Source organism: Manis javanica, chromosome 2 (genome assembly GCF_040802235.1).
Source record: "Manis javanica isolate MJ-LG chromosome 2, MJ_LKY, whole genome shotgun sequence".
In the NCBI taxonomy this organism is placed as follows: domain Eukaryota; kingdom Metazoa; phylum Chordata; class Mammalia; order Pholidota; family Manidae; genus Manis; species Manis javanica.
The window spans coordinates 215,837,681-215,849,806 of record NC_133157.1 but is presented as its reverse complement, the minus strand read 5'-3'; the positions used below and the strand labels follow the sequence as shown (position 1 = coordinate 215,849,806).

The 12,126-nt window shown below is 44.0% G+C and overlaps 1 protein-coding gene across 10 annotated transcripts in view; it reads left to right on the top strand.

Annotated features, from left to right (window-relative positions):
- Window positions 1-12,126, top strand: part of ASAP1 (ArfGAP with SH3 domain, ankyrin repeat and PH domain 1) — a 336,296-nt gene that overhangs the window by 83,630 nt on the left and 240,540 nt on the right. For 5 of the 10 annotated variants that reach the window (XM_073230144.1, XM_073230146.1, XM_073230145.1 and 2 more), the window contains one exon: window positions 3,903-3,964. The exons of the other annotated variants lie outside the window; for them this stretch is intronic. In XM_073230144.1, coding sequence (XP_073086245.1) covers window positions 3,903-3,964 — 62 coding nt within the window. The remainder of the gene's footprint in view (window positions 1-3,902; window positions 3,965-12,126) is intronic. 10 annotated transcript variants of the gene reach the window in all.

The following is a 12,126-nucleotide window of genomic DNA, read 5'->3' as shown; positions in this document are numbered from 1 at the left end:
CCTCCATACTGCTTTCCACAATGGTTGAACTAATTTACATTCCCACCAGCAGTGTAGGAGGGTTCCCCTTTCTCCACAACCTCGCCAACATTTGTTGTTGTTTGTCTTTTGGATGGTGGCGATCCTTACTGGTGTGAGGTGATATCTCATTGTGGTTTTAATTTGCATTTCTCTGATGACAAGCAATTGGAGCATCTTTTCATGTGTCTGTTGGCCATGTGAATTTCTTCTTTAGAGAACTGTCTATTCAGCTCCTCTACCCATTTTTTAATTGGATTATTTGCTTTTTGTTTGTTGAGGTGTATGAGCTCTTTATATATTTTGGATGTCAACCCTTTATCAGATCTGTCATTTATGAATATATTCTCCCATACTGTAGGATGTCTTTTTGTTCTACTGATGGTGTCCTTTGCTGTACAGAAGCTTTTTAGCTTGATATAGTCCCACTTGTTCATTTTTGCTTTTGTTTCCCTTGCCCAGGGAGATATGTTCATGAAGAAGTCACTCATTGCCACAGTCTATTCTTAACATACTTTTGTTCCTAATAATTTTTTGATGTTGAAGAATAAAAGGAAGCTGCTCCCTTTGTAGAAAACTAGGAAAAGCTTAGAAAAGAAAAAAGTCATCCATAATCCCACTGGCTAGAGACGACCACTCCTGTCACTTCAGGTATTTCTTCCAGATAGATCCATATTTTGTTGTATCATTTAACCCATCATGAGCATTATCCCACATCACTTAAAAGTCAACAGCAACATTTTATAAGGTGTGTCATTGTATTAATGGTATTTCCTTCCTTCCCTGAAGTTGCCCCCAGCTGAGGAGTTTGTGAGTCTGGCTTAGTAGTTGCCCCAGAGGAAGACCTATTGTTGAAAACAGAGCAGTGAATGAATGTTCATTACATCTGTCATCATCTGCACTAGAGCTGATAGATTCCTAGAAGTAGAATTACTGGGTTAAAAGCCAGGTCTATTCATAAATCTCTGATACAGTTGTCAGATTGCTAGATTCCCCCCAAGAAAAGTGGTGTGTGTCATGTTACACCCTCTGCCCTGGGTAGCCCGTGAAAGTGCTTTTCTCCACACAAGGACAACTTTGAGCCAGGCTTTGACTTAAGCTTCTGTGGAGAACACAGCTGGACCAATAATGTGCCGTAGTGCCCTTGTTCATGTGCTGGTGAGCCGGAAATTATTGTGAGAGTGAAGAGAAGCAGTGAGCATGGGTGTTCAGTCTGTGGGCTCGGCAGAGCAGAGAACTAAGAGCCAATGTGGTGTCAGTGTCACGGGGAAGTAGGCAGCTCTGCTGTAGCAACCCTGCAGCCCCTTTGTGGTGACTTCTTTACCCTGTATGGCCTCTATGCCGAAATAACTGCTTACCATGTGGTAAGGCCTCTGCCTTGTAGGTTCAGGAATAAAGAAATAGCATTCACTGTGAGAGGGGTGAGAGGGAAGAAGGCCGGATGTGGAGTCCGTTTCCTAGCCAGGGTGTCACTCAGGTAGCTCCTCTTCTTTCTCCCTTCTGCCTGGACAATTTTGCTTCCTTTTATTAACTCCAGGGGGCATTTCTCCAGCTGAGAAACTCCTTTGAATTAATAAGTATCTTCTGTAAACTCAAGTACTGGCACATCATTCACATACGGTTGTGAATTAGTTGGATTGTTTCCTACTTAACACTCGTCTGAGAAGTACAGAGGGGAAATGTTGCAGAGAGGAGGCTTCTCTGAAAGTCGGGTGGGTGGGGTGGTCCCTGGGGTCAGGGCCTTGGGAACAATCTGAGGGAAGGAGGCTTAGAGGAGAAGGTACCAAAAGCAGCTTTAACTTATTTTTTTCTGAGAGTTGGCACATAATTTTTTTAGAAGCCAAGCTGTCATTCTGAAGGCCTTAAGTTGGCAATTGGCTGGGGAGCCTCATCACTTTGTCCTGTGAACTGGTTACTTTATGGACTTGTAAGGAGGTTTTCTTGGGCTAACCTGGAACCCAATCACTAGTGTTGTCTGGGGTGGTGCTTTCTCAGTTCCAAAGGTCTCAGAGAGGCCATTCTTAGCTCTGAGATTGCCTGGGAACATGTTTGGCCTCTGCTTCCCTAAGGAGTCCAAGCAGTGGCTTCCTGGAGCATTTTTCCCAATTGTATTTCAGCTTACAGTGGACTTCTTTAAGTCAAGATCATGCCAGGGCCCATGCTGAGTATTTTACATGTGGTATCTTATAGAAATCCTCAGAGCAAAGTAAGTAATATTAACTTCATTTTTATGGATGATAAAATTGAACACAGCAATACAGTGACTTCACCCAGGTGTGCAGTCAGTGGGGAAGTTGGAATTTGTGTCTGTGAGGCCCATGGTCTTTCCATCCTTGACATCTGAGGTGTTACTCTTGCCCATTTGGTACCCTTCTTCATCCTCCTTGCCCCTTTAAGGCTTCTTACTTCCTCCTGGGGTCCCAGGACATTCTCCCCCCAACACCACTGTAATTGCCCTGGCTCCTGGTCTGTATATCTTCCCTACTAAGCCTGCTTTTTCTCCCAGAAGAAGATGTCACTGATGGTTCCCTTAAAGGTATCAGTGCACTACAGCAGCTCACCCCTCCCAGAGCAGTATGTCCTAACAGTGCATGATGCCCTGACCCAACAGAGTGACAGGCTTTGAAGGCATTGTGGGGAGATAGTTTTAGGTGTTGAGCATGGGGGTCCCCTCATACCTTATAGTGCAGCTGACTCTCCGTCCCCATATCTCAGCCAGTGAACCCTTAGAAACAACGCCATGTTAAAGGCAGTGCTTAATTTAATCTTTCCATCAGCCTCAGGAGTTAGATTCTCAGGTTCCTGTTTTACAGAGACTTGGAGACATGCAAACTCTTGACATATATTTTATCATCGATCCCCACAACAAATCTGTGATATAAGTAATACTTGAATTTTCAGATGAGGGGCCTGAGGCTTGGCAGTGGACAGTTTCCTGGCTCAGGCTGTACTGCTAAAAGAAAAGACCAAGCTCTCTCTGTTCCCAAGTCTCCAGGTCTCTGCTCTTAACCATCCTGCTTGCAGTTCTTACCCAATACCCCGCAACTGCTGCTCGGTCAAGGCTACTCACAGAGCTAGACTTGTGGACTTGCTCTTAAAAGTATGAGTAATGGGCAGGAGCTTGACATTGTGACACTTGAATCATTCATCCATTTTGCGGAGCAGAGTAACATTCTGGATGCCTGTGCCTACCCAGGCATGCTGTGGGTGGTGGGCGTGCTTTGCTCTGGAGCTGTCATTTGAGAATTCAGTGTCAAATTTACATCCTGCTGTAACATATCCTGTCACTTGGCTTAGTGACTTAGTTTGATCTAGTAGCACCCCCACAACTATGTGGCATTACTAAATCACATTAAATATTAATGAAAAATAACAAACCTCACTCCATAACACCTCCTACCCCCCAAAACAAGCACAACTTAGTATCTTACCATAAGCCTCCTGGGAATGTCTCATCATCCATTGCAATGGTTGCACAATCTCAAGCAACACTGAGGAGCCATTGTAATAGACACAATTTATTAAATTTCTCTTTGGAGCCTGTGTTAAGTTCTTTATGTAGATATTTCCAATCCCTAAAACAGCTTTGCAAGAATTTCTCCATTTTATATATAGGGAGAGAATAGATGGTTAGAGAAGATCAATAAATGCCCAAATTGCACAACTGTCATATGGTAGAACTAAGCTTCAAACCAGGCTGGTTCAGTTACTCAGTGTCACACCACTGTCCTATGGGTTATAGCCTGTTTAAAAAAATATATAGACCTGGAATGAAAATTTTAAATCATATTAAAATATTTATACATTTGATGTATTGAGTACAAGGGTATGAGTACCACAAATATTAATCAAATATTTACTTTCTGCCCCTGACCTTCTACCAGAAACATTTACCATGTGGAGGGAGATAGATTTGCTGCACATCCTGCATAAGTTGTTACCCGGGGTGAGTTAATTTGTGTTTATTTTCAAAAGCACTGGTTGCTTCCCGAGGGCCTAACCTTGTTTGACTCTCTCTCGTTGGATAAATTTGCTATGTTAGTCTGTTTCCTACCTCTCAGGGAAGGCCGGGTGGCTTTTCTTTCCCTGGGAAGTTCCCTTTTGCCTTGCAGCCAGCCAGCCATTTTTTCTTGCAACGCTGTGATGTTTGAAAAGCAGTGAATTACTATGGTTCACTCCCTTCTCCAGCCTGTCTGCTCAGCCTTTTCTTCAGTAGAACCACCATTGGTTCAGAGCCATGTCAGAACCAACCATGTTGGTTCAGAGCCTGTCACATTACTCTTTGGGTATTACTCTTCTGTGAATCTCCAAAGCCTGGAAACCTGTAGAATGAATCCCATTTGAATGAACAAATGAAGACACACATGCATGTGTACCCACCCCCCCAACACGTGCAGGGGTGCTTTGAAGAATTTAGGCCAGGGGGAGCCTGGGGGTGTGTGTGGAGAGTTGAGGATTAGGAGAGTCTGGGAGTATTGTCTGTAGGACTGGTGGGGGTGGGTTGGGGAGAATTTTAGAACTTGTATGAGTTCTAGGGAAATAATGAAATCTTGGCAATTGGAGGCAGAAGGAGCCTCAGTGACCATGGAGGTCAGCCACCTCATTTTCCAGATCATAGATTTCTCATCAGCCCTGAGATCACAAACCACTGTCCGCTTGAGGGCAGAGAACCAGACAGATCTCCTTAAATTGATGCCTTTGATTTTAACACAACTGGTCATCACATTGCGTTTTATGTTTTAAGTAATTGATTTTGTTTTGTGTTTGGACGCTGAGATGGTTTTGTCAGGAGGAAAAACAATTTTAAAAATTCTAGAAAGTGATCAAGTAGAACACCATCTTTAAGTGGAAGCGAACTGCCCTCTGATGAACTTTGTGATAAGAGCGTTTGCTGTCTCTGCCTCTTGCTCTGCCCCTCTTCGCATTCTCCGGAGTGCATTCCCCCATGGCCCCTTGTTCTCCTTGAAGGTTACCTATAAATTTGCTGACTCTTAAAATTTGCTCTCCACAAAGATTTAAATTATCTGGCCACATCTTTTCCACAGAATGATTCTTTAACAGTTGGAAAGATTCCCAGTATCTTGTATTTATCTAAGTATCTTATATTTATCTAACATCTTACAGTTTCCAAAGAATTCTGTGTATATTATCTTCCTTTGTGAAATTTTGATGAAGAAACAATAGTTCAGAGGAGTTAACTTACTTAAAATCTCACAGAGGGTAACAGTGGTTTAAGTAATGATTCCTGGTGAGAAGATTCTCATGCCCATGGCTTTTTTCCATGAAAAAGACCATCTTTTTCCTTTAAAAGGCTCCCTGATGAAGAGCTGCTCCATCTGCATTTGTTGGGCTTACCTAGAATTCCTTGAGCTTGAGGCTTTATTTCCCACCGTCTCCTCAGGTGCTGGCTCTCCTGACTGCTGCACTGCCCTGACTGGGAATGAGGTCTCATTAGTGCTCGGGTGTTGCTGTTCTCTGCTTCTACCCTGTGAGCTTGATTGTCAGGCCAGCAGCCCTGGTTCTGGACTGAGCACTCAGCAGAAAGAGCCTAGCCACAGCTGCCCTGGGGGAAGTTGCCAAGGAGGTCTGGAATCTGTTGGAGCTGCAAGCTGGCCAGAGCAGCAGCAGGCTCTCAACGCTGGTGAGGCAGGGAGTGGTGATTCTCCTCAGTTTGGAGCTGAGGAAACCCAGAAACAGAGATGTGAAGCTGTCAGAAGGTGATGGACTGGGGGCCACTGCTACCCAGCATGTACATTTCCCAACACATCTCTTTGCAGACTTTTGATAGCAGAAATGAAAAAATTCCACACAGATGTGTATAACCAGCTACAGTCATTGGAGATACCACAGAATGTTTGCTAGGGTGGCAGTGGACACCAGGCTTTTTGAGAGTGGCTGGGATAATGTTTCTGGAGGAGGGTCCCCCTCTTTGTTTACCTGATACACATCTTTGCTTCCTGTATGCAGAGTAATTGAGCAACTCGATTTTATTGAGTGCTGTTAAACTAGTTAAGTGTAATAACTTAAACACCATTCTAAGTTAACTGCATCCACTTAAACCTCATACCTACCATTTCAGTTAGTCACTGGTCAGTGCCTGCCACTACCACTTACCAGCTGTGCACTTTTGACATGTTACTGAGTGTCTCTGAGCCTTGAGCACCTGCCCCCAGCATCATGTGTAAAGCTGTGCTTTATTCTCACTGTAGTCCTGATACTGTCCAACTCATGGGCCTGCTGCAAGGTGAAGGGGGACACCCTGAGATCTCTAGGTGGTCTGACCCCCAGTGCTAGTGTGTGATCTAGAGCAACACTTCTCCCTCGAGCCTCTTTCTTCACCTGGGAAGTGGGCATCATTGGGATTGAGAGGGTTGCCCTAAGGCTAACATGAGGTACTGGCTATTAGGTACATTTTGCTCTCTGTTGGCACCTAGTAAATGTTTGGCAAAATGGTAGCTGCAGACTCATAGACTTACCCCCAGCAGACTGTTCTCACTCTATTCTATGTAGATTAGGTAATAGCAAGGCTGGCCACTCTGCTCTGCTCTTACTTAGAGGTGAGACTGTTTTAGTGAAAGGGATTTTAGGTTGAGGTACAAGAAAGTGAAAAAATTATGAAAACGAAGGGAAATGCAAGAGAACAGGTGCTAGAGAAGCTCTGAGAAGCTATGAGTAAGGTTCTGCCAGCCACTAGTACTTTCATTTCATGGGATGGAACGAAACCCCTTCCCACCACCTCCATACACTCTCAGCTTTTATTTGCAGATAGTGCTGTATTTCTGTTTCAGTTGGTTCAAGCTGCTAAAACAAAATACTCTAGAAATGGTGGCTTGTAAACAAAATAAATGTGTCTCAGAGTTGTGGAGGCTGGAAGTGCAAGGTCAGGGTGCCAGCCTGGGCAGGCTCTGATGAGGGCCCTCTTCTGGGGTGCAGACCTCTGACTCTCCCCACAGGTGAAGGGGGCAAGAGAACCCTCTGGGTTCTCTGTTATGAGGGCACCACTCCCATTCATGGGGGCTTCAATCTGTGACATAATCATCTCCCAAAGGTCCCACCTCCAAATACCATCATGTCGGTGGGTAGGAATTTCAGCATGTGAATTTGAGTGGGATGCAAACATTCAGTCCACTGAAATAACATTTTGTTTTATTCTGTTAATATTCATGGACACAGTAGGATTTGATTATTTGGGGAGAACTAGCATGCTTAATTAGCATTCAGAATTTATACTTTATAACAGGAATTCTCTTTGGAGAATATTCATTTTTGTTACACTGTGGAGACGTATTCCTGAAAAGTGACATATTGCATTGGTTTTCAGTGAGGAATCAGGCAAGTGGTTGGAGGTACAGGAAATGAACCCAACTATCAGTTAATATAGGAGTTACACTGATTCATATTCCAGTATTTTCTCTGAAGCATGCACATTCTTTTGAACTTGAGATGATAGTTGTAGTAAGTAGATGCTAAATCAAACTTTAAAAAGATAATTTGACATAGAAAACACATTAAAATACTTTCAAATCAATTCCAGTATTTTACCAGCCTGTGCCATAATTTTTTCACTGTTGACTGGCTAAGCCTTTCCTTATTTGCTTGTACAAGTTCTAGTGGGAGATTGTATGACCAATGAGCTATTTGTCATTGCTCCATTACAGAGACTCTCCAAGTGTGGTCTTGGAACTGTGGTGGTCCCAAGAATTTTCTGAGATCAAAACTATTTTCATAATAATACCAAGGCACTATTTTCCCTTTTCACTCTTATTCTGTCATCAGTGTATAGTGGAGTTTTCCAGAGGCTACATGATGTGTGTTGGTATCATCCTCTGATAGCTAGTTAAGTGTGTGTTCTTGAGCTTGGAAGTTTTTCACTGTTTTATTTTCTATTGCAGCCAGTATCAATAGACACAACTCCCTTAAAAACAGTAGCACACCTCTTCAGCATATGCTGATTTTCTAAGAATGTAAAGGGGTCCTGAGACCAAACAGTTTGAGAACCAATTGGGCAGAGATTTCCACGGCAGGTTGCCTTATGAGGCCACCCCATGGGTCACTGGTCAGCCAGCTCATGGGTCTCTGGCCAGCCAGGGGAGGAGCCTCCCACAAATCAGGTGCCTGCGCTGGTGTGAGGTGCCCATCCTGGACATAGGACTGTTTCTGCCAGTGAGGGGACAGTGGGCATGGCATTCACCCTGACTTACATGTCCTAGATAGACCACCAAGCCTGTCCCTTTCCTTTATATCAGGGGTGCTTTGGTTTCTGTAGATGTAGTGATTTCAGCTTGTCTTCTTTGGGGCACAGCATCTTTTTAGTGATACATGTAATTTCAGTTAACACATAAAGAATTTGAAAACAAAAGGACTAGGGTGTAGTGGAGTTAGATCCCTGCTGACAGCTGTCTTGCATGGGTTGTTTTTGGAATGCAAATAAATTAGGAATTGTAGAGATAGCTATTTTCTTCAGAAATTCAGCAATACATCCATGAAGTGAAAGGTTGGATATCGCAATTTTTCTGGTCATTTTCATTATAGAACTTAAGAAATCTTCTATTGTGTGACTCCATCCCAGTCTCCATGGTAGAATTTTAATTGCTCCAACTGCTCTTCCAGAACCTCTTCCCTTCTTTTCTCGTTCCTCTCAGTGGCTTTTGAAGAGACCATCCCTTCGCCCTTTTTTCTGGTCTGAAATTCTTCCTGCCTCAGGCACATGTTAGAGTTGTAGACCACAGAGGAGAGCAGTGCCAGTGGCAGCCTGCATCTGATGAGAAGGGATGGTTCAGGATCTCTTCAAAGCCCCTTGTGTCTCCAACAGCTTATGATCCTGCTTGGTGAGGCCTTCTTGGCTGCTCCAACCTGTGCCCTAGGCAAATGTGGAGGCACCAAGCACCCGCCCCTCCCCCCACTTTTTATTGCTGATTTACAGGCCCATCTTTATCTAGACTAAAATTTACAAAATGACTATGTCTTGCTTTTTTTTTTTTATTTTATTTATGCTGGTTACTCAGTGTCTATTTAAAGAGCATGTGTGGCTCATTAAGTTTTTGCTGAAGGAATGTATCAGGCATTTGGTGGTCTCTTTCTCCAAGGGGAGGTCAGCTGAGACTAGGGGAGCCCCCTCTCAGTGATATATTTATTCTGCAGTGGGGATCTCAGAGAGGAGACTGCTGGTACCAGGGCTCCACCTCCTCTCTCTTGTCCCAAGCGATTCTGCTCTGGCCCCAGACTTGCATACCTCACTCAGCCAAACAAGGACCCTGTAGGTGGTGAGCTCACCTTTTTTAGACAAGGCAGCTTAGTGACATGCTATTATATCTGACATGCCCACAGAGCCCTCACTTTCTTACTCTGAGGAGTTGTCACTATATTCCTCCCAGGAGCTCTACACTCCTCTCAGGGAGAATACTAGGACAGAATTTTGTCCATCTAGTTGCTTTTGAAGTACATGTTAGTGCTCCATTTGCATCTGTGCCCTGAGCACTCGTCCATTTGGCATACTCTTGTTTTGGGTCATTTCCAAACAGAGCAGGGTGCCTGTGTGCATTGCAGGGCATGTCTTTGTTTCTGTTTATCTCAGTTCCTTTCTATAGGAACCCTAGCCCAGCAAAGTCATAAACAAATGATCACAGTACAGATGGGAAATGAACAAATGTGTGTATGTTGCCTGAGAACATTGGCTGGCATCCAGCCTTTTTTTATTAGCACATCAGTGCTAGAAAGTTGATGTGATGAAGCACCTTAGGGAGACCTTGACCCTGAAGGCAAGAGATAGGACTTGAGGAGCTCTTCAGTGGCTCCCATTTGTGGATGATTTGAGTAGGGAGGGGGCAGGTCTTAAGCCTCTGCCTCAAGGGACTTGGGCCATAGTATCTTGAGGGGTAAGAAGGATAGTTTTGCATTTGTGTAGTTTTTTCCATTTATGGGAGTCCGTTGCTAGGAGGCTCTCTCTCTCTCTCTCCCTCCTTCCCCTCCCTCCTGCTACCTCTCTTTTCTTTCTGACCCTAGGTGCATCGTATGTAGTTATTGGCATCATCAACTGATGAGTCAATTCTAGGACCCGCTTGCCCAGTCAAATAGTTTAGTCTAAGTAGTGGAGCTGGACCTTGAACTGTCTTCTCCGGGCCCTCAGGCTTGGCTCTCTTTCCATTACCCCAGGGCTGAAAGCCAGGAGGCAGAGCAGACTGCCACCCAGTACAGGGAGTGTAGGAAGGCTCTGACCACCGAGTCATTTCCCTGGAGCCAGCCTTGAGAGTTAGGTTTGCTGCTGTATGTTCAGTTGCCGGTAGCTTCTGTATGGGTGACTTTTCTGGAAGAATATAACTGTTTTGTTGGTTGGTTGGTTGGTTTTTAAGAGGTGGTGATTTCATATAGAAATATCATGGACTTTTCCTGCTATGATGGCAAATTGGGACTTTGATAAGCAAACAAGCTGTGCATTTTGTGTTTGCATTGGCTGTTAAAAAAAACATCATCTTTGATGTTTTCCAAGCCATCCACAGGGCATTTTCTAAGCCCCTTGCAGTAAGAGGGAAGCTCCCCATAATAGTTCATGTATTGCATTATTAATTTGACTTGAGTGCTGTTTAATTATTGATGTTTTATTGAAGGCTGGTTTGGCCAACAGAAGTAAGCCACTTGAGTGGACAGACAGCACTCCTTTTGTTCCTGTCGCCAGGCCAGAAACATTGGTGCTCTGCTGCCTGCAAGCTCAGCCACCACCTGGAGGAACCTGGGTGAGCTCCGCTTACGGCGAGACGGGAGGAGACTTTTGCCTCTAACTGCAACTATTTGATGGAGAAATAGTTCCTCTTAAATGTTTTCTGGTGATTTCATTTGGGGTTTAACATCATTCCAGCTGTTCTTCTAGGTCTATTGTCTGGTTTGGGTGCAGAATAAAATTTCCCTTTCTGCCTCCCTAGCATCTTTTACTGAGGATGCAAATAGTTACTTTTTTTTTTTTCTGGTTTGGTAACTGATACTGAAATTAGGATATTTCAAAAAGTGCTATATTTCCCCTTGGATGGCCTCACCCTGCTCCTGCCAGATCCTGAGACTGTTGTGGGTTTTCTGAATCCTCCTGTTGAATCTCATGATAGGTGCTGACAACGTTCATCCTGCCTCACTCCTTATTATTTTTCTTAAATAATATGTCTTGTGTCTAGGAGACATTCATCATATGTTAGTTCTTTAGTTTATTACCATGTCTTTATACAGTTTGCTTTGAATGTGTTTCATAGACCTAGGCCAGTGTTTCTCAAATTTTAATGTGCATACAAATCACCTGGGGGGTTTGTTAAAGTGCTTCTTCTGATTTAGTTGGTTTGGGATAGATCCCAATATTCTGCATTACTAACAAGCTCTCAAGTGATGCCTTGGCTGTTGGCCACAGACCACACTGTATTGCAAGAATGAGAACCACTGGTCTGCAGCCTACATGTGTGCACATGCACACACACACAACCCCTTGTTTAACTTTGCTGCCTTCTCCTCTGCTGTGATTATTAAGTGTAAGGCGGAGTCAGTGCCTTGGGTTGATGACCATTCATTTTTTTCAGCACACATTTTTCTTGTATCATATGAGTGGGAGGCCTGTTTCTGAGGCTTCTTTTTCCAGTATTTTAAACCCAGGTGTTGAGTCTGGTGGGCAGTGATCAGATAGTGCGTGGAGTTGAGTAGTCTCCTTTGCATACTGCTTGCTTCCATCCTGGGCCTCCATTTGCAGTGTCTCACTTGGAAATCTCATTTTCCAGTAATTATACTACATGATCATTAAGGAGCCTAGAGTTTGCACTTTTGTTTTTTAACATCCTGAAAACTTACTGCAAGTCATTGGACTTAGCAGCACCATAAAATAAATAATGGTTTCCAAAGCAGTTTTACTAACCTCCTCTTGTTTAGGCTCACGCTTGCAGGGTTACCCCTGCTGTGTTCACAGGACTTTGACATGAGTTGCGTTTCCCAGCCAACCTCTGGCTGTCTCCCTGGCCAGAGAGCCCCAGGAGTCACCAGTGGGATGGGGTAGGGAACACATCTCCATCAGCAGGGACTGCTGCACCTTTATCACCATTAGAGGCAAATTCAGGCCCAGAATCTGCATCCCAGTTCTTACTC